The sequence below is a fragment of the Agelaius phoeniceus genome, chromosome 17 (assembly GCF_051311805.1).
Source record: "Agelaius phoeniceus isolate bAgePho1 chromosome 17, bAgePho1.hap1, whole genome shotgun sequence".
Taxonomy (NCBI): Eukaryota; Metazoa; Chordata; class Aves; order Passeriformes; family Icteridae; genus Agelaius; species Agelaius phoeniceus.
The window spans coordinates 5,395,448-5,416,757 of record NC_135281.1 but is presented as its reverse complement, the minus strand read 5'-3'; the positions used below and the strand labels follow the sequence as shown (position 1 = coordinate 5,416,757).

The 21,310-nt window shown below is 52.3% G+C and overlaps 1 protein-coding gene across 1 annotated transcript; it reads left to right on the top strand.

Moving 5' to 3' along the window:
- The first annotated feature begins 780 nt into the window (after window positions 1–780).
- Window positions 781–13,976, top strand: MYBL2 (MYB proto-oncogene like 2). The gene is made up of 14 exons (XM_054644640.2): window positions 781–811; window positions 1,305–1,398; window positions 2,518–2,589; window positions 2,964–3,056; window positions 4,668–4,888; window positions 5,065–5,221; window positions 5,961–6,218; window positions 7,402–7,788; window positions 9,245–9,384; window positions 9,665–9,764; window positions 10,331–10,444; window positions 10,965–11,081; window positions 11,224–11,370; window positions 13,319–13,976. The coding sequence occupies exons 1-14, from the start codon at window positions 792–794 to the stop codon at window positions 13,445–13,447; spliced, it is 2,049 nt and encodes a 682-aa protein (XP_054500615.1). The 5' UTR covers window positions 781–791; the 3' UTR covers window positions 13,448–13,976.
- The last annotated feature ends 7,334 nt before the right edge of the window (window positions 13,977–21,310 follow it).

Here is a 21,310-nt window from a genome sequence, read left to right as displayed (position 1 = left end):
GGGATGGATGCCGGGTGTCCCGGCTCGGTGTAGGGATGGATGCCGGGTGTCCCGGCTCGGTGTAGGGATGGATGCCGGGTGTCCCGGCTCGGTGTAGGGATGGATGCCGGGTGTCCCGGCTCGGTGTAGGGATGGATGCCGGGTGTCCCGGCTCGGTGTAGGGATGGATGCCGGGTGTCCCGGCTCGGTGTAGGGATGGATGCCGGGTGTCCCGGCTCGGTGTAGGGATGGATGCCGGGTGTCCCGGCTCGGTGTAGGGATGGATGCCGGGTGTCCCGGCTCGGTGTAGGGATGGATGCCGGGTGTCCCGGCTCGGTGTAGGGATGGATGCCGGGTGTCCCGGCTCGGTGTAGGGATGGATGCCGGGTGTCCCGGCTCGGTGTAGGGATGGATGCCGGGTGTCCCGGCTCGGTGTAGGGATGGATGCCGGGTGTCCCGGCTCGGTGTAAGGATGGATGCCGGGTGTCCCGGCTCGGTGTAAGGATGGATGCGGTGTCCCGGCTCGGTGTGGGGCTGGAAGCGGGGTGTTAGGGATGGATGCTGGGTGTCCAGGCTCGGTGTAGGGATGGATGCCGTGTCTCGGCTCGGTGCGGGCTCCCTGAGGGAGCCGGGGGCGGGGCGGGCGGGCGCCCTCCCGCGCGCGCCTCTTTGTGCGGGCGGGAGGCGCGGCGCGCATGCGCGGCCCGGCCCCGCGCGGGGGGGGGCGCCGTTGGCGCGAGATAGGAAAGCGCCGCCAGCGCCGCCGCTCCGGACCCGCGCCCGGCCCTCAGCGCGGCCCGGCCCGGCCCGACATGGCTCGCCGTGCCCGCGGGTGAGTGCCGGCCCCGCCGTGCCGCCGCTCCCAGCCGCCGGAGGCTCCTCCCGGCCGCCCCGTTCCCGCTCGCCGGCCGGACAGCGGGATGCGGGGTGGCGGCCCCGCGGTATCCGCGCTGGGACATCGGCCCGGCTCTGCCCGCTCGGGAGTGGGAGGCGAGCGGGAGCCCCGCAGCGCTGCCCGCGCCCCTTTGCGCCAGCGGTCCGGGAGCTGCTGAGCTGTGCCTGGGTGCCCACATGCAAAGTCCAACCCGAGGGACAGAAATGGAAAGAAATACTCTTTCCCTTGCTCTGGGCAGAATAAAACTTGCCAGCTGGCGCCTAAAGTGGAGGATCTCCTTTCAGTCTGGGCTGTGTGGGTGGGTGTCGGTGAGCTTGGGGCTCGGTGCTGGAAGGGGGAGATCTGGAGTTCTGCTCTGTGTGGTGGAGGTTGCTCCCTCTCCTGCTTTTTTATCAGGTAGAAATGATAATCTTCCTTTATTCCCCCCTAGGGAGGACCAGGATGAGCCGCATTACCAGGATGCGGATTTGGATGTGCCGGAGCAGCGGGATGGCAGGTGCAAAGTCAAGTGGACACCAGAAGAGGTGAGTGAGAGCCTGACATTTGCCGAGAGGTGCTTTGGGGTGGTGCCTCTGACATGGCACCTTGGGCTTGGGTGACTCCACCCCAGCCCTCACCTGCTGGCCGTGGTCTCACCTCCTCCTGTCTTGTTACTGGAGAGGACCTTGTGTCTTTTGTACTGAGCTCAGGCCTGAATGAGGATCAGAGGTTCAGGGGAGTTTGAAGTGCAGCCTGGAGAGCAAGAGCTCAAATATTTTTAACTTAAGCCTGTGAGCACTGAGTGAAACACCACTCACTGCCTGCAGCACTCCTGTGAGCACAGAGGAGTCCAGATGATGGCTGAGGCCTCCAACAAGCTGAAATGTTCAGTGGAAATGTACTCCATTTTCTGGAGCAAAAGCAGGGAGCATTGACACTTGGGATTATGGCTTAGTCATCCTGGCTGAGAGCCTAAAGTTAACTGGGATATTCTCTTCCTTCCTCCTAGTTTCATTATCAATTCTGTGCTGTGTGAAAACTACAGCTGGGTCAGAACACCAAGTAAGGTGGACTTTGTGGAGGGATCAAAGCCTTGGGCTCATGTTGGGCAGGGAATAATTTCATTATTGAACTATCCAGAGCTCACAGATAAGGATGTCTGTAACAGGCTTTCTGTGAGCTCTAGGAGTTTGTACACCCAGGCTATAGCAGGGATTACAAAAGAAATGCTGTAGAGTCCTGTAGCACTGAAAGACAGAAGAGCACTGTGCAGGTGGTGATACACTTCAATCAGTCAGCTTTCCTGGCCAGACAAAACCAGTGGCTGGGCTGGGAGATGGACTGTCTGGTCAGGAGTGTTCTGGGGCTGGATAAACAGGCCCTTGCCACAGGGTTTGAGCCAGACTGTAGAGGAACAGAGCTGAGCTCTTGTTTTGTACTTAATGCATGAGCTTGTCCTAGTACAGAGCTCAGAACCAGTCTGTTCCAGTTGGGCTCCGTGTACTGGAGGGCTGCTGAACACTGGTGTGAGCTGCCTTCCTCCCCTGAGCACACAATGCCAACAAAACCTTGACAGTTCAAAACACCTGTTCTTTTAATGTCATCAGCCCTGTGGTGTGTGTTGCCTCAGTGTATCTGAAAGTGGATGTTTTTGTCCTTTGCAGGATGAGCAGCTGAAGATGTTAGTGAGCCATTATGGGCAGAATGACTGGAAGTTCCTGGCCAGCCACTTTCCTGTGAGTGACCCCATGCCCAGCTGGGAATCCCAGTGTTTGCATGTTGCTGGTTCCCTGTGTCTGTGCAGTGGGACTCTTTTCTGACTCTGGTCTGACTTCATAGCTCCAAGCTGTGAAATGGGGCTGCTTCAGGGCAGGGAGACCTTCTTGCATAGAGGGCTTTCCATGGTGAGTCTGTTGGAGCTGGGGTGAGAAATTGAGGTTCCTGTACTTGTGTCCAGTGCCCTGGGCCCAGGATCTCCATTTGTATTCTCTGTGTGCTTCTGCAGGTGTTGTGTGGGACAGTCTGGGTGTATGGGGACTCTGCCTTTGGGAGGTTTTTGGTGCTCTGGAGCCCCTGGTCTAACTCAAGGCTGTTGCCATTGCTGTTCCAGAACCGCAGTGACCAGCAGTGTCAGTACCGGTGGCTGAGGGTGTTGAATCCAGACCTGGTGAAGGGCCCGTGGACCAAAGAGGAGGATCAAAAGGTAAGGCAGGGCTGAGAGGATCAGAGTGTTGGATTGTCTGCAGAGAGGGTGGAGATGTCAGGCCCATCCTCAGGTGTTGTACACTGTGTGTAATTGTTCTCCCTGGTGGGTACCTGTGAGAGCAGCTCTGTCTGTCCTGCCCTGAGCAGCCCAGGCAGCCATGGGCAGGATGTGATGTGATCTAGGCCTCTTCAGGTAAACACCTTCCCCCTTTCACACAGTGCTGCTACAGTGGGCTGCCAAGGGAGAGAGCTGAAAAGGGAATTAATTCATCTGCCTGCTGGCAGGTCTCCACCTGGCCTGGCCAGGTTGGATCTAAGAGAAAATAAAGCTGGCATTTCCTGTGCCACAGTAGGCAGGCTGGAGTGGATGTCTGAGGTTGGCTGAGTGAATCATGACTTCTGTGAGCCTGTTTCTCTGCTGAATCCAGAGTCAGCCAAGAGGGGCCAGCTCAGACAGACTCATCATCTTGATGTACTTAAGGAAAGTTGCAGTGAAATCCCAATTTTACCAAGGTTTTCTGGTACAGAACATCTTAGTTTGGCAGATTCTCTGTAACACTCCTGCTCCCCAGATTGTTTCCCTTTTGGTCCCATCATGTTTTGTCAAGCCCTAAGGAAGCTTCTCCTGATGTTGTTCCCTGTTCTTACAGCAGAGCAGTTGTTGCCTGCTTCCCCCTTCCCTTTGCCTTGTCCTGACTCTGCCAGCCTACCCATCCTGGCCAGGCTAGGCTCCAGCTCTCTCCTCATTGCTTTGGCCCAGCTTCTTGGCCTCAGTTTGGCATCTTTGGTCCATTTTTCTGTGCTTGAAAGGCAGGAGTCTGCAGAAGGGACATTTGTTACATGAGCATCACTTCTACCTTCACCTTTCAGCTCAGCACAGCTGGTCAGGGTAGAAATGTTCTCTGAGAACTCTTCAGCCAGAATTTTGGTGGCTGAACATTGCAGATTGTTTCATCCTGACTGTGCCCTGGATATTTTAGGAGCCCAGAATGCATTCAGTGCCCAGAAACATTTGTGCTGGGGCTCTGGCAGAAGTGACAAAGCCCTGGGTGGAGGGTAAGAGGCAAAGTGGATGGTTCTGAAGTGAATTTAAATCTCTCCCTGTGTGTCCTGGTGCTGTCAGAGCATGGAGCTGCAGCCTTGTCTGTCCTGGGTGTACCACACTGTTAAAGGGAGCAGCAGGCCAGTGCAGAGCTGATGGGGACAGTTGTCACACAGCCAGGTCCTTGCAAGCAGGGAGGGCAGAGGAGCCTTGGAGCAGGTGGGACTTGGCCCTTGCTCAGAAATGGGAATGTGTTTCTACATCTGGGCACCTGCCAGTGTCCACCCCATCTTCTGTCAGGGGTCATCTGCATTCACAGGTGCCCTGTGGCAAAATGTCTGCATGGAAGCAGCCTCCTACAGAAATTTGGCAGAATCATTGCTCTCATGAGGGTTGGAACACCTGATAGCCCTGCTGGCTCCTTCCAGCCTTTCCTCCAAAGGGGCCTTCCTTTGTCTGCCCTTACCTGGCCCCAAGAAAGGCGAAGAGCAAAGCCTGAAGATGACTGCACTGACCTTCCCCTCCTTTTTTTTCCATTTCCTTCTTTCCCTCCCACTCTCTCCAAAGGTAATTGAACTGGTTAAAAAATATGGCACCAAACAGTGGACCCTGATAGCCAAGCACCTGAAAGGGCGCTTAGGGAAGCAGTGCCGGGAACGCTGGCACAACCACCTGAACCCTGAGGTGAAGAAATCCTCGTGGACAGAGGAGGAGGATCGCATCATATTTGAGGCCCACAAGGTCCTGGGGAACCGTTGGGCAGAGATTGCCAAGCTGCTGCCTGGGAGGTAGGACCCCTTTGGGAGGTAGGACCCCTTTGCTCACTGCTGCCTTCCCTGCTGGGTGCCCTGTGCAGATCTGTGTGTTTGGCTCTTGGCATGGGGCTGGGGAGTGTGGTGGAGCTGCTAGCTGTGCTTTAAAGCTGCTGGAAGTGATGGTTTGTTCCCTTCTGCTCTCTCTGCAGGACTGATAATGCTGTAAAGAATCACTGGAACTCCACAATCAAGAGGAAGGTGGACACGGGAGGTTTCCTCAATGAAACCAAGGAGTCCAAGTCTCTGTACTTGCTTGTGGAGGTGGATAACAAGGAGAGGCAAAGTCAGACGACAGCTGAGAGCCAGGTACTGCACTTGCAGCAGGCAGCTGGGTCAGTCCCTGCCCTGCTAATGCATTCTGGAGCTCTTCGTCCACCCTTCTGCTGCCTCTCACTGCCTTTTCCACAGCCTGGTGTCTGCATGGACAGTCTGTGCCTTCCCCAGCCTCCCAGATATCTCCCTCCAGGAGTTAGAGGTGTTATGGGAGCCTGAGTGTATTATCCAGGCAGAGGACAGCAGCCTGCTAGAGCTGTTACCTTGCCAATCCCAGCATCAAGTCTGTCTTAGACCCTGAATATTCTTTTGGCTTCGTTGTGCTGTTGCTGGTGGGAGGAGGAGGCTGCTCCAGACAGTGTGTGTGTGGGAGCAGGGTGAAGAGATACAGTGTTCCTTTCCTCTAAAAAAAGGAAGCAGGGAAGTACACCCAGGGATTGTTTTCATGAAGACAGCATGTAGTTTTTGAAGGCAGGCTCCTGATAAATAGGAAACATAGAACTAGTGCTACATGCTCAGCCTAAGTACAACTTTCTCCTGGGACACTGTTAAGTGAAATCTTCAATTAAAGAGTTCTGTGCTTGTTATGTTGCATGGACTCTTTAGTGTATGGGACAGAGCAGTGAGGGAGAATGGGGATGTGAAACAAACCCAGTGGCAGGTAGGAGGGTGGGCAAAGCTGAATGTGTCCAGGTGCTCTCTGTCTCCAAGATTTGACACTGTTCCTTTGCTTTCTGCTGATGTCTGGCCTTTCTTTGTTGTATGTGCCAAGAATGTCCTGCCCAACTGGCCAGTGGATGTCTCTGAAATAAAGGAAGAAGATGTCAGTGATGAGGAAGTGACAGGTGTGCAGGAGCTGCCAGCTGCAGAAGTGGCAGAGCAGAACGTGGAGGGGACCCCAGATGATGCAGTGCCCGAGGATGGCACTTCATTGGTCGAATCACCATACAAATGGGTTGTTGAAGCTGCCAACTATTTGTACCCAGCTTGTGCTCCAGCCCTCAGTGAAGCTCTGGACATGATTGAATCTGTAAGTAACACACCCTTGTTCCTCCAGTTACTGTTAGGGTGTTATCCTCACCCTTTTTGTTTGAGTGAACTTACTGGATGTCCTTGATCCACCCTGAGGAGGACTGGGTCTGTCACTGCCTTGCAGCCTGCCCCTGTCTCTCTTCCAGGGCTGGATTAGACCTTTCCAGCACTGCCAGTATTGCTGTGGGCTTGTAGCTTTACCTAGCTGGATGTCCTTGTGCATGGGCTCTGCCTGTGTGGGAGGCTGTAAGTGCTGGCAAACTTGATTTCCAGCCCTTCTTTGTCAGCCAGAGTGTGCCCAGCTCTCCTTTTTGTAATGGTTCAGGCTCATGCTCACTGGCTGTCCTTTCTGTCCTGTCCTGGGGTGGGATAGGACAGGACAGACTGGGAATAAGCCAAGCCCATTGAACTATGCAGGACAGACCCCTTCACACTGCCATAACTGCCACCATTTGCTTTCAGTGGAGCTAACTTCACTGAAATTAGTTGTTTTCAACCAGTCAAGCAGTGCTGAGGTCCCCTGGGTGACAGAGGCACACCAGGGTGGGAGGCTGGCTGAAATCAACAGGGCACTTTGCTGCCACCAGAGGGAAGTTGCCTCTGCAGCCCCCAGCCTGCCTGAGGCATGGAGGAGTCACTTTGCCTCTGTATAGCAAGATGGTGTGCCTGAGGCTGAGCAGCCCTTGGGGCCTGCTTGTGTGGTGCTGGGTGTTGCTGTGGTGGAGCTGTGAATCAGCTCACTTCTGAGCTGGTCTGGTTAGTTTTATTCTGCTTTCAGCTGTGCCCAGCTGTACAGGTGTGCCCAAGATTGTGGATTGCTCTTGGGTGATAGTTCATTCAGTCCCTGTCCCCAGCCCTCTGCCCAGCTGGTGTTTTTGTCCCCTCTCTGAGGGGGTGCAGTGGTTTGTGCAGCTGTGCTGTGAACCAAACAGGGAAACCAGCCTTGCATAAATAGAAAAACCTGCCTTGTGCACAAGCAGCAGCTCTCAGCTGGGTCAGATCCCTGCTCTGGCTCCAGCTGTGCCTGTGGCAGAGGAGAGCAGGGCTTGAGCTGTCCCTGGCCAGGCTCCTTCCAAAGCTTGGTGCCATCTCACACCCCCACTTATTTCACCTCTCAGTTCACCAATCTGTCTGCTCAGCTGCCACCCTGGGCTGCTGCTGACGCTTTCCCTTGTGTGCAGGACCCAGATGGGTGGTGTGACCTGACCCAGTTTGACCTGCCTGAGGAGCCCCTGGCTGGCAGCAGCAGTGGCAGCACCAGTCCGGCCAGACCAGCGCCCGGTGAGGCGGCCCCGGCGCTGCCCAGTGTCACCGAGTACCGCCTGGATGGCCACACCATCTCTGACCTGAGCAGGAGCAGCAAGGGAGAGCTCATCCCCATCTCCCCCCACGCTGAGGGCAGCTTTGGCACCCCGCCCTCGGTGCTGAAGAGGCAGAAGAAGAGGAAGATCTCCCTCTCACCTGTCACAGAGAGTGTCACCAGCACCAATATGTCCTTCCTGGACTCCTGCAACAGCATGACGCCCAAGGGCACCCCTGTAAAGACACTGCCCTTCTCTCCATCTCAGGTATCTTCTTGGCCTAATGTCATGTATGCCCATCAGCTCTGCCAGCTTTGTGCTCCTCCTGCCTTGAATGAGGCCATGCCAGTGTGCAGAGTGTGTTCCTGCACTAAAAGAAGGCTCAGAGTTGGTTTCTGGCACTGCTTCTCTTCAGTGCTGCCCTTCCTGTGGGAGCAGCAGCCTGTGTCTCCATCTGGAAGTGACTGCAGCTTTAAGCAAGTCCAGCTATCCTGTGTGAGGGGCAGGGCATGTGCCCATTGTGAGGAAGGAGCCCCATCTGCATACCAGGGTGTGATGGAGAGCACACCGCTGCTGTCCCCGGGGCGTCACTGCTGTCCCCGCTCTGGGCAGCAGAGTGGCACCACTGAAAACTTGCTCTCCCTGTCTGTTTGCAGTTCAGTCACACAGGCTGGGCAGCAAATGCCTTGTGCAGATCTGTCCTGCTGTGTCTATGAAAATGCTCCTGGCCATGTGTATTGCAAAAGGGACTCAGGATCTTTCAGCCTTTGCTGTGACTGCCACAGTGTCCTCACATGTGGTCTCCAACACACATCACCTTGGAGCACTGTTGTAGTCAGACCCATGAGTATCTCATAGGGAAGTGGAGTTGTGGCTATAAATCAAAATGAAGGCTGCTGCGTTCCCCAGCACACTTCCCACTGCAGCTCTGTTGTCCAGACCCTCCCCAACTGTACCTTCCAGGCCTTTATTTTTGCTGTTTCTGCAGCAGAAAACATCAGAGAGGCACCACAGGAGAGTCCAAAATGCAGGTGGACCTTGAATAGAAGGCCAGCACAAAGAAGAAATCAGAGCAGGACCCATAATATCCCATAATGTACAACTCTGCAGAGTGTAAAAGGCAGGAATGTCTGGAGTGAGTCTGAGAAGACAAAAGTCCATGCCCTGCCTCAAGCTGAGCTTCAGCCATCAGTGAATGTCACAAACACATTTTTTCCTCTTCCAAGAGGCTCTTTGGTACAAACACTGTTCCTTATGGGAGCAGAGCTGTCCCTTACTGGCTGCTGGGAAGTAAAACCCTAGAAGAGCTAACACAGCTTGTTGTTTGCTCATAGTTTAGGCTGAAGCCAGCTCAGTGCCAGACCTGTTAACTTGTATACTTTGTGTTACATGGACTTCCCTCATGTTTGCCAGCCTGAGTTGGAATAACTGGGTGAGCTGGGATTACCAGTGCAAGGAGAGACTTCTCTTCACTCTGTGGTTGGTAGCTCTGATAGTTGTATCAGCTCATCCCTTATGGGAAGTGAATAACCTTTATAGGTGTGAGGCACCTTCTGGCAGCTTTTGTGAGTGTGTCCATGTACAGAACTGGGAGTAGTAACCCTCCCTGGTTTGGGAGAGTTGTTTCTACTTCAGGGTTTCCCTCCTATTTAGGGAAAAGTAATGGCTTGTGATGCAATGCTGGGCTGCTTGAGACTGAGTGTCTTTGATCTTTGCTGTGCAGTTCCTGAACTTCTGGAGCAAACAGGATACACTAGAACTGGAGAACCCTTCCCTGACCTCCACGCCTGTGTGCAGCCAGAAGGTGATTGTCACCACCCCACTGCACAGGGACAAGACCCCTCTGCTCCAGAAGAACTTAGCGTAAGTGCTCCCTTTTCCACACAGGAGTCTGGTCCAGCTCAGACACAGCTCTCAGTACTTGTCATGGTTTTACTGAGAGAGGGGCAAGGCAGACTGGGGATTTCCTTAAATCACTGTTTTCTCCCCCAAAACAGCTCTTCTCTGAGCTGTAGGGAGTGAGTGTCCAGGCTCACTGAGGGCACAGCCAAGTGACCTCTGTAGTGCTCAGCTGCTGGGTGGGTTGTGGCCTTGTGTGGGTTCCAGCCTGTCTGATCCCTTGTCTTTCCCACTCTGCTCCCAGGTTTGTCACACCAGATCAGACATATGTGGTGGACAACACACCTCACACTCCCACGCCTTTCAAAAATGCCCTGGAGAAATATGGACCAATTAGACCTCTGGTAATTATTGGGCAGGGCTGTGCCTTGTGGGGCTGATGAATGCAAATGAGACATGGGGTTGGGGCAGGGCTGTGAGCAAACTCTTATCTGTGCCAGAACAAAGGGCAGTTTGGTAGTGCCAGGCTGAGAGGGGAGGGGTGAAGGGGACATTGTCACAGTGATCATTTCATTGTAAGGAGCTGCAGGATTTTTAGAGCCTCTCTGAACCAGCTAAAAATGCTAAAAGCTGCCTTTAAATCAGGCTGCAGTGCTTGGATTGAGGAACAGGAAATGATCTACCTAGGGCTCCCTGAAGAGCTGGATCTCCCAAGCCTTGTGTGCACACAGGTATCCTGATGGCACACTGGGGTTCAGCTGTTAAGTCCCTGAACCTGGGCATCCTATAAATCCATCAGGCTAGCAGAAAACTTGTCATATCTTTTCCAGCTGGGAAGCAAATAGGATTTTGTGTTTATCCTCCCTCTGGGAGCTCTCCTGACCCCATTGTTCCTTGAGGGGAATGCTTGTGAGCCTGCCCAGCATAGAGATTTTGACTGCCTGGTGCTTTTTCTGCCTTTCCACCCCAGCCCCAGACTCCTCACCTGGAAGAAGACTTGAAGGAGGTGCTCCGAAGTGAAGCTGGCATTGAACTCATCATAGAGGATGATGTGAAGCCTGAGAAACAGAAAAGGAAACAAGGGGTGAGCTGGCTGTGCATCCAGTACCAGCTGCTAAGCTGCCTTGTGCTCTTAAAGGAGTGTTTTGGCTGGTTTGATTCATCCTGCTATAGGTGCCAAAATGTTTTTGGCCCTGTGGCTGCTCTCTTTTAATCAGCAAGAGGTGCCTGAGGTTAAGGCCTGCTTAAAGTGCCTCCAGGAGTGTCCTGGTTTATGCTGAGCTCTGGGCTTGTTGGCACACTTGGAGCACCTGGGGCAAGCTGGGCTCTCAGAAGGCTGTGGGATGACATGAAAAGTCTCAGTTTCCTGGTGGCCTCCCCTTCCTACTAAAAGCTCCTCCTCTAAAGTGGTAGCTCAAGGTGGCAGGGTGGGGGCACTGGAAGCTGCTGTGCCCTGTGGTGGGGAAGGCTGCTCACATCTTCCCCCTGAGGCGCTGCTGCCATGCAGTCCCTGGGGTGCCATGGCCTTGGTGTGCACCTGAGCCCTCAGGGTGGCACTTGGCAGGGTGGGTTTGTGCTGACACTGGTGTCCCCACGCTCCCCAGCTGCGCAGGAGCCCCATCAAGAAGGTCCGGAAGTCTCTGGCCCTGGATATTGTGGATGAAGACATGACACAAAACCTGCCTGCCCTCCCCAAGACTGTGTGTTTCAAAAGAGCCCAGGTGAGGGGTTGTGTGCTCAGAACAGGCTCTGCTCTGAAAAAACTCTGCAAAGCAGCAGTAGCAGCCTGGAGCTGCCTTTGAACAGCCCGTGTGGATGAAGGGCTGGATTTCTTCTTTCCTTACACTTTTTCTCCTGGTGCAGCCTGTGAATTTCCTGTCAAGGTCCCTGAACCTGTCCTCCTCGAGCAGGAAGAATGACAGTGGTTTGCTCAACAGAGCCTTTGTGCAAGTGCAGCCAGAGAAAATGTCCTACAGGAAAATGCCAAGCCATTTCAGACCACCAGAACCGGTAAGCCCTGCAGCAGCCACTGCTCTCCCAGGCAGGAGTTTATCTGGCAGTGCAACCCTTGTCCCTTGAGGAGAGAGGGATCGAGCTCTGAACTGCTGCACAGACATCCCTACTCTGTCAGGGCTGTCTTTACACCAAGGCTGGGAGATGCTGAGCCAGAGGTGCCATTTTATGTTCCTCAAAGCCACAGCTGTGGCCTGCTCAGCATGTTTAGCCCTGGATTTCCTTATGGGAATTCTCACTCAGAAAGGAATTTGGATGACTGCTCTGGCAGTCAGGTAAACCTTCCTTTTTCCAGTGGACACTCCTTGAGTGGACAGCAGCAAGCTCATATTGTTTTGCTTTTCAGGGCAGAGCAACTCTGAAGTGCTGTATAAAGGTTAAACAGGAAAGTATTTCCCACCCCTGTGTTTTTTAGGGTGTTTCTGGGTAGTGAGGAAGGCTGTGTGCCTTAGGCAGCACAGGCTGGCTTTATCCTGCTTTATCCTGACCCTGTGGCTGTACAGAGCTCCAGCTGGCAGTGAGGCACCTTGTACCAAGTGCTGAGGCTGGTGCTGTTAGAGCAGCTCTGTTCCTCAGCTCTGCACAGTTGGGCTGGAGTCACAGCAGCCCCTCTGTGGCATAAGCAGATCTCCATACAATCTTCACCACTCTCAGGCAGGATGCATTCATGGAGGGGTATCCCTATTTGCTGGGCTTAAATAAAGTCTAAGTGTAGCTTAGGCATGGAAATTTGGACCATAATTTTGTAGGTATTTACTTGGGTTGAGTCATTTGAGGTCTCTGGTAGCTTCAGTGGGGATGGAAACACGTGCTGTCCTTGTTGAGGGGTTAAGCTGCAACTGGGGGCTCCTGTGATGGTGTTTTCCCATCCCAGGAAGGTGCAGGGTTGTCCTCAGGAAACTGCAGTGAGTGGGGATCTGTCCCTGCATTAGAGCTGTCTAGTGAAACCTATTTCTTCTGACAAATAAAAACCCTTCAGCCAGAGTAATTCCTCCTCCTTCCCAAAATAAACCCTTCTGAAGCACTTCCATTTCTCCTGCTGTCCTCAGCAGGGTTGTGTTGCTGTGAGAGCTAATGGCTCTGTATAAATAAACTTTGGGGGTGACAGGGAGGCAGCTGGTGTGGTGACAGAGTACAGGTGTGCAGTGCAATCCCACTGCCCACAGCCAGCAGGGCAGTCTGTGCTGCTCTGGGGATTTAGTGTGCTGCTGGCAGGCAGTTTTTTGTTAAGGAAGCTCATCTAGCTCTGGGCTGAGCCTCAGTGGGCCCAAAGCCACTCTGTGGCAGTGTGGGACATTCCTGCTGTGGCCAACACTGGAGTCCCTGTGGTTCCCTGCAGTGCAGGTATTTCCAGTTTAGGGCACTGCCTTGCTCCTGGCATTTACCAGAGGATCCTCAGGGCTTTCCTGGATGCAGGAACACCTCATGGGTGCCCTTTCTGCATGCAGAGACTGAGGCACTCCTGGGTTTTGGCTCCTCCTATGTGCTGAAACTGAAGGCACCAGATTGCTGTTGAGGGTGGCAGTTGATCAAAACAGACCTGGGGCCCAGCAGCTCCTGTAGGAGCTGAACTGGTTGGCAATAAACTCCAAAGCTGTGCTTGAATTTCTTCTATCATTCTGGAATATCTTCAGGGCAGTGAGTTTTAATAGCTTTGTGCTTTGGGGTTTTTGTCTTGAGGCAAACAGGGGAAAGCCCTGAAAGGGATTGTCTTGCAGTGGAGCACTCACCTGGGAAACTGCTGACCCTAAACCCCAGAAATTACCACCTCAGCTATGAGGAGTAACTGGTGGTGGGCAAATTCCTCCTGGGTGTGAGATGAGTTAGGAAGTTTTCTTTCCCTTGTTAGTTTTGTTTATTTTTGCAGTCTTTTAGAACAGGATGTCACAAGATTCTGACCTTTGCCTTGACTGTGTTGTACACATCCTTTCTCTTCCCTCTGCAGATGACCAGGGCTTGGAAAGCAGTGGCCTGTGGTGGAACTCGAGACCAACTCTTCATGCAGGAAAAAGCTCGACAGTTTTTGGGCACATTGAAACAGAGTCACACATCAAGGACCTTAATCTTATCATGAAGGATTGTTCTGCTTTCTAATCTTATTTTTTAAACCTTTTTAATAAGTGGAGGGGGAACCACAGGAGAAAATATCTTCTACCAGGCCTTAGTATATGGGAGTGGATTTTTTTTTCCCTTCAGTTCCCAGGTAGATCTACATTGTAATAAATTGGGCTAACTGCTGGCTAGTGTGTGGAATGCAAGCTTTGAGATCATTATGGAAAGGCAAACGAGGTAGGCTTGGAGAGCTGACAGCAAGACCTGACTTCTGGAAAAGTGGAAGCAGCAGCTGTGTTGCACCTTGGAGCAGCAGGTGCTGGAGACTGGCCTCACAGCATCCCTGGATTCCTGCTGCTGCTCTGGTACCTCAGCACTGGCTTTGTGAAGGTTCCTGCATGCCTTGAGTCTCCTTCCTGGCTTTCCCCAGGGGATGGAGTGTCTCCCTGGGCTGGACAAGGAGGAGTTGAGGGTGTGGTGCTGTGGGGTGACCTGTGCCTGGAGCCCCTTGCTCCCCATGGGGCTGCTTTGTCCTGCCATGGCTCCAGCAGGGGCCTCTCCCCACGACTGTGCTCCCTCTTCCAATAAATGATGGTGCTCACATCCCTTGGACTCTGCCTCTGCCTCACAGCACTGGGGGAAGGCAGCAAAGTGCTGGGTTTTGTGTGGGCTCTTTGCTCTCCTGGAAAATTGCTGAATTCCTGTTGGCTTCTCAGCAGGGAGAAGAGATGTTCTCCCCACACACACACTCTGAGTTTCATCAGCTGTTCTGAAGTTTTGGCTACTTTATGGGCAGGTGCCACGCTGTGAGTCAGACTTGGGATCTCTGCAGAGGTGGAAGGAGGCTGGGGAAGAGCAGCAGGGGTGTGTGATGGAGCAGAGCCTTTCTGTTGCCCTTCCTTTAGAGACTAAAGTTGCACCATGTATCTATTCCAGTGTGGGAACAGTAGCACTGCCCTGGTTTGAGGTAGCCAAGGATGGAATGTGGGGATCTTAGCAACAATATTAACTTTGCAATTGGAAAGGTGTTGGGAAAACTGCAGAGCAGCTCGACAGAACAGGAAGAGCTTTTTGGGTGAGCTGTGCTGTGCTTTCCATGGCCAAAGCCAGCCTGGCAGATCTGCCTCTGCCTGGGGCTGTGCACAGAACAAAGCTGTGCCCACCCCAGGGTGCAAAACCAGAGCTGGGCTGTACAAATCTCCTTTCAGGTTGTGGTTTCTGCTGGAAATAGAGTCAAAAAATCCTTGCTGACAAACTTGTTAATGAAAGCTTGGATCCTGGGAAATGAGGGAGGTTTAGAAACCCAGCTAATTTTTCATTTTTACAAGCTCAGGGCCAGAGCAAATCCATGAAGTAATTTTTATTCCTGTTTCTCGGTGTTGCAGTGTTTGCTTTGGAAAGACAGCTGGGACCACTTGTCTGAAAGCCTGGCTATAGCTGCTCCCATTCTGGTGTTATTTTAAGAAAAATCGTCATAAACCCATCCTTCTCTGCTGGGGCTTTGCTGGGCTGGGCTGTTCCTGCACTGGTGACTGCACAAACCCAAGCCTGGGATTGCAATTCCTTCCTGGAGCTGACAGGAGCTGGGAGCAGGCAGGGTTTGCTGCAGGATAAATCAGGCTGTGAGCCTGGCACCTCTGTTTGAGAGCTGCCCCCAAATTAAAGGAGGATGAGACAGAATAAACTGCTTCTCTGAGGCTCTAATCCAGGCAGTGCAGGCTGTCCTGCACTGCAGAACGTTTATGGAGAAAGCTCAAGGGGCAGAAAAATACCAAGGTGTGGCATAGTTGATGAGTAAAAAAGAATTAGCTTTTAATTGGAAAAGGGAGCTTCTTCTAGTGTGGAGGTTGCCAGACTGGTTTGGCTGTCCTGGGGCCTGGGAATAGGCATTGCTCTATTCCTAGGTGAGGAAAAAAAGGTTGCACTTGCTTTGTTTTTCCTGTGAGTTTGGATGCTCTGCTTTCTTTCCAGTAAAAATCTCCTGGAAGTTGAATTTTTCATGCTGGCTGTGGAGTTACTGGGCTGGAGCTGGAGACCCCTCTCAGTCTGAGGCTCTGTGTCCCTGGCTGATGTCCCTTGAGGCCTCTACAGTGACACAGAGTGGCACAACCTTCATTCACAAAGGGAAATCTGGGTGTTTAATTTAGCTTTAAATGAAAAACCAGCATGAAAGTGTTCCATGAGCATTGGCTGTGTGTGGCAGGAATCCCCTCCCATGGCCCAGCTTGTTGCACAAACCCCATGTTGCTGCCTGACTTTAAAGTTTGTCTTTTGGTAGTTTGCATTCCACAACAGATCAGATGACTCTCTGGTTGAGTCCAGACATGGAAAAAGGTTTTTAAAAGGGTTTTTTAAAGGATTTTTACCAGGAGTGGGAAGGGAATATCACAGCTAGAGCTCCTGGGTTGTGGCAGTGCCTTGACTGCTAGCAGGACATTGTCCCCAGCTTGAACAAACCTTAAGGAAGCTGGGAAGAGTGAAAATAATGGAGTAAGGAGATTAAAAAAGGACATCCATGTTTTTTTATTGGCAATCTTACTTTGGATGGAGCCTGCTGGGGCTGAGGAGCACTGAGCTCACACAGCTCCGTGGTCAGCAGTGTGGGAACTGCTGTGTCCCTCCAAGGGCTCTCAGCTGCTGCTTGGAGGGATTTCACACCTTTTTATCTCGTTTTCACAGCTAATTCTGCTAAAGCCTGTGCAAACAGCAGGTTGCTTACAGGGGACTCTTTTGGTTCTACACCCACGGGGAGAGATATCTGACCTGGAGGAATGCAAGTGGTGAACAGAGAAATTCCTCGTCTTTTGGGCATTTCTTGCATCTGAAGAAAATACAAGAAAAAGACAAATAATGAGGCTCAGCTAGGGAACAGGGTATAAGACCAGCCCTGGCAAAGCAAGGACTTTGTGGGCACGGGATCTTGTTTATGTTTCTGGGATGTGGAGTTGCCCAGATGTTGGCAGCTGTGGCAGGAAACTGCTGGCCTGGCTGCAATTCCTGCTGCAAGCCAGCCTTGCCCTGCTGGCCTCTGATGGCTCCTTAGTAACAGAGTGGAGGAATTTCTCCATTACAGGATCATTAATAGCTCAGTCTTAATTGGTTACACCTCAGTGATGTCCCATGGGCTTTACCACTGCTCAGTGCAGGAAAGGGCCCTGGGATGAGTGCAAGGAGCTGCTGAGGTTGGGCTGGGGAGCCCAGGGTTTCAAATGATCCTGGGCACTGCTGACAGTGGCAAAGTGCTTCCTCTCCTGCCTTTGCTTATGGTTTTTATTGAGTACTTGCTCAGCAATAACCTTGTAACATTTCCCATGTGCTTTTTTTGACGCTCTAACCCATGGCTTTAGAGATTTGGGAAATTAAAAGGGTGATTCTAGCTGGGCAGGCACATGCTGAGGATTAGCTGAGCAGCTCCTGGGTCTTGCAAGAGATGGAGACCACTTGTGCTAAGAGGTGGCTGCAGCTGGACAGGAAAGTAACTGTGCTTTGGAAAGTTAAAATCCTGCCTGCCCCTGTTTCTGGAGTGAGAAAACTGCAGTTCTTCATCTCTGCCTGAACAGAATAATCAAATATTAAAAAATACTAGGTCAGGGTAAAACATTTTTCTGTGGAAACCAAAGGATCCAGGATGAGGAAATAAATGAGAAGATGTTAGGAATCAGAAATTTCAGGGAGTTAAATCCCCTGCTGTGAAAAGACTCAGCAGAACTACCCAGGGGACAAGCACAGGGTCACCTTCCCTGGCCATGGGCAGACTCTGGCCTGTACCAGTGTGGCTGGCAATGGCCAGAATAGCTTGTGAAAGGCAAATCTGATACTTTATAGCAGGTTTGAGTTTGTAAATGCTTTATGTTTGGTTTTGTTTTCCCTAAATACTAAGTAGATGCTGTAGGAAAATGAATTGATGTTGCATTCCTAATCCCCCTTGGATTTTTTCAAAATTTGTTCAGTTTTGGAAAGTTCACTCAAAGCTTTGACTTTGAGCAAGGCAGCCAGCCCAGGGAATGGGATGCCTTGTACAACAGTGATGTCTTTAAAGGTGGGGTTTGGGGTTTTTTTTTGGGTTTTTGGTGCCATTCTGCTGTGCCCAGTTCTGAGTTCAGCCAGGGGCACTGGGTTGCTGAAAGTGCTTAATTCAGTCCTTTGGGGAAGGGAGAGCCCAGTGTCTGGCTCTGAAAATAAAGTGAGTTATCTGTAATTGTACAGGAGGTAACAGGTGCCAAAATTGCTGTCAGATCTGCAGAAAAGGACCAGATAAGAGGAAAAAAAAATAGAAATTTTAAATGCAATTCTGCTGATGTACTGGTCTATTCCCAGGGTCAGTGTAAATCGAGGTTTGAATTAAGCCAAAACAGCCCAGTTAATGTCTAAATCTGCCATTTCTCAGGCCCTGTGCAAGCAGATAAACACAAAATCAATATTTGCTCTAACTGTTGCTAAGTTTTCTTTACAGATTAATTTCTGCCTAATAATCCCTGCAGCTGCAGCTCTCTGGAGCCCTCCCTGCCATGGCTCCTGCCCTATGGTTCCCTACCAGCCCATGATCCTGAGGGGATGTTTGGGGACACTGCAAAATCCACCCAGCTCTGCCTTTGGGGCTGCCCCCAGCATCCTTCATTGCAAGGGATGGATGAGGGGATTGAGGCTTTCAATGGTAAGTTTGCAGATGACACTGAGCTGGGAGCATGTGTTGATCTGTTGGAAGAGAGAAGGGCTCTGTAGGGTGACTTGGAACGGTTGGATGGATGGGCAGAGTCTAACAGGATGAAGTTTAATAAATCCCAGTGCCCACTCCTGCATTTTGGCCACAATAACCCCCTGCAACGTTATAGGCTGGGGATGGTGTGACTGGAGAGTGCCCAGGCAGAAAGGGACCTGGGGGTGCTGATGGACAGACAGCTGGACATGAGCCAGCAGAGGGTCATGGGGGCCATGCTTTTAATAGATGGTTGAGATAAAGCATCTGATTAGAGGAAGGTCACAAAATAAAATATTTAATACTCACGGAAAGAACAATTCATCCTCCCCTCTGCATGCAGCACAGAGGCAGAGGGTCCTGGTGCAAAGGCTGCTCTGCAGAGACCACGAGGGAGAGACCAGAAAAGGCCAAAGATTTTCAAAACTAAGTTGGGAATGAGAGGGTAAGGCTCACTTTTGCCAATATCAAATAATGGATACCAAGAGGTGCATTTTCTATAGATTACACTCACTCCTGGGCTCTGACTTAAATATACAGGCTGGAAAACATCCTCCTGTTCATCAGGAGACTCACATCCCCTCTGCTGGATGGGTGCTCCAGTCTGTGCCACTCCAGCCACAAACACCACTCCAATTCTGCAGGGAGCACCATGACAGCAAAACTGAAGCAGCCTCTGCAGCCCCCAGTAACCTGCTGCACGTGTAAAACCCTTCCTAAAGGCTGATTTTCCATGAAGAAACAATTCCAAATGTAGCTCATTGCTCACCTCTTCTGAGCCCTGATGGCACACAAGGAACTGATGAGCTGGGCTGAGCTGCTGCCCTGGGGGCCATGAAGGCCAAGGGCTCCTGGCCTGGGTCAGGAATGGAGAGGCCAAAAGGAGCAGGGAGGTCACTGTGCCCCTGTGCTCAGCACTGCTGGGGACACACCCTGAGAGCTGGGCCCAGCTCTGGGCCCTGAGGCTGGGAAGGACCTTGGGCAACGAGGCTGGAGAGGGGCTGGGAACACAAACCCTGAGAGTGAGGAAGCCCTGAGGGAGCTGGGGGTGCTCAGCCTGGAGAAAAGGAGACTCAGGGCTGCCCTCATCACTCTCACAGCTCCTGAAAGGTGCCTGTGCTCAGCTGGCCCTGGGCTCTTTCTCCAGCAGCACTGACACAACCAGAGCACACAGCCTCGAGCTGCACCAAGGGAAATACAGGCTGGAGATTGGGAAAAAGTTTTTCACGGAAAGAGTGAGAAAGTTCTGGCATGGCTGCCCAGGGAGGTGGTGGAGTCCCCATCCCTGGGGGTGTTTAACAAGGCCTGGATGTGGCACTGGGTGCCAGGGTTGAGTTGAGGGCTTGGGGCTGGGTTGGACTCGATGATCTTGAAGGCCTCTCCCAGCCAGGTCATTCTGTGAATTCTGTGGAAGGAAATATTTTCCCCCTCTCTGGATGCCAGGTATCATTTTTTCCAATCCCACGCCGTGGCAATGCAGCTGGATTGACACCCAGGCCGGGCCGTGGTGAGCCAGAGGTGGTTTTGTCCCTTCTTTAGAGTCATTTCTGGTTTGAAGGATTATTCCCCGCTCCTGCCGCTAAGGGGGAGTGTTGCCACGCCGAGGAGCAGCCGGATGAGCCTGAGGCAGCGCATCCTTCCCCTCCTCGCAGCTGCTTTTCCCTCCCGGAGCGGTGGGAGAGGCAGGAGTGAAGCGGGGATGGCCGCAGCATCACCCAGGGGAGGGCAAACCCTCTCCTGTTCGGTGTCAAAGTGGGGAGAGACGCCAATTTCGGACCCAGCCTGGACTATAAACAAACTCCATCCTTTGTAGACACGTGGCTTTGACAGGGGCTGAGGCACTGGTTGATTCCAGAGGATGGAAATTGGTGAAGAGTGGGGAGGGCATGATGAGGATGTAGGTGGGTGGAAGGACCCTCAGCTCATGAAATGAGCTTTCCTGCTACAAGAAGGAGTGGATGAAGAAGAGAAATGCCCCAAAACTGCCTGTTGAAAAGGGTCCCTCCCTGCCTGGAGAAAAGAGTTAAAAATGGGGCTTAGAGGCTCTCTGGGGCAGGGTAGGTCAGGCTCTCTGCTTCTGGCAGCTTTCCTGTGCTCTGATGCTTGTGTCATCACTGCTGTGCTCAGGCTGACCTCGAGGTCATTCCCCTGCCCTGTGAGAGACACAAAATGTGCAGTTCAGACCTTCTCTCCTTAGACCCCCCCAGTCCCTCTGCCCATGAACTGCAGATAACTCCCCCTTCATCTCTTATTTACCTCTCCCTGCACTGGGTTTTGGGATCTGCAGATGCCAAACACACTTGTTTATGGTTTGCTGGTGTTAGAATTGTGAGTTTTCCTCAAAAATATGTTCTCTTTTTAGTTTCTTACTTCACTTCAAATGTCATCCTTTTTCTCTTCTTCTTTCAGGGCCACCCAGGGATTTTAGTCACAGAATTGGAATGAGCTGCAGAAGGGATAAAGATCATTCATGGGAACCTTGAAAGAATTGTCTGAGCTCTATGGAACAGAGATTAAAAATAAAACAGGGAGGTGAAGCACAGGCTCCAGCATGAGCTTCTTATAATACTTGTCCATGAAATCAAGAACTCTTCCCAGCCTGCTGGGTGACCTGCACAGGGAGGAGCTGCTGTATCCCCCTCAGGAGTGGGTAAATAGGAGCAGAGCCCAAAGGCAGGGAAACAGCAGGCTGGAAAACCTGCCAGATCTCAGTGAAAAATGTTTGTGCTGCCCTCTCCCTGGGGAAAGGGACAGGTGAGCTCTGCTGGGGGTGGTTTCAGAGCTGTGGCACTGCCAGTGAGAAAGTTCTGGAATGTTCTGCCCAGGGAGGTGGTGGAGTCCCCATCCCTGGGTGTGTTTAACAAAGTCTGGATGTGGCACTGGGTGCCAGGGTTGAGTTGAGGTGTGAGGGAACAGGTTGGACTCAGTGATCTTGAAGGTCTCTTCCAAGATTCTGTGATTCCTGGGGAAGTAAAGAGGAGAAGGAGCAGAAGGAGCTGTGATCCCTCACTGCCTGCAGGCACAGCTTGTGATGCTTTTGGTGCTGGTGTGAAAGGAAAGGCCCTGTGCTCCCTGGGAACCTCCTGACCAAAGAGCTGGGGCTGATCACTGCCAACCCTCAGCCTCTGTCCAGGCTGCTGTTCCTGCCTCTTGCATCCTCCCATCTCAATATTCTCACAAAGCACTTTC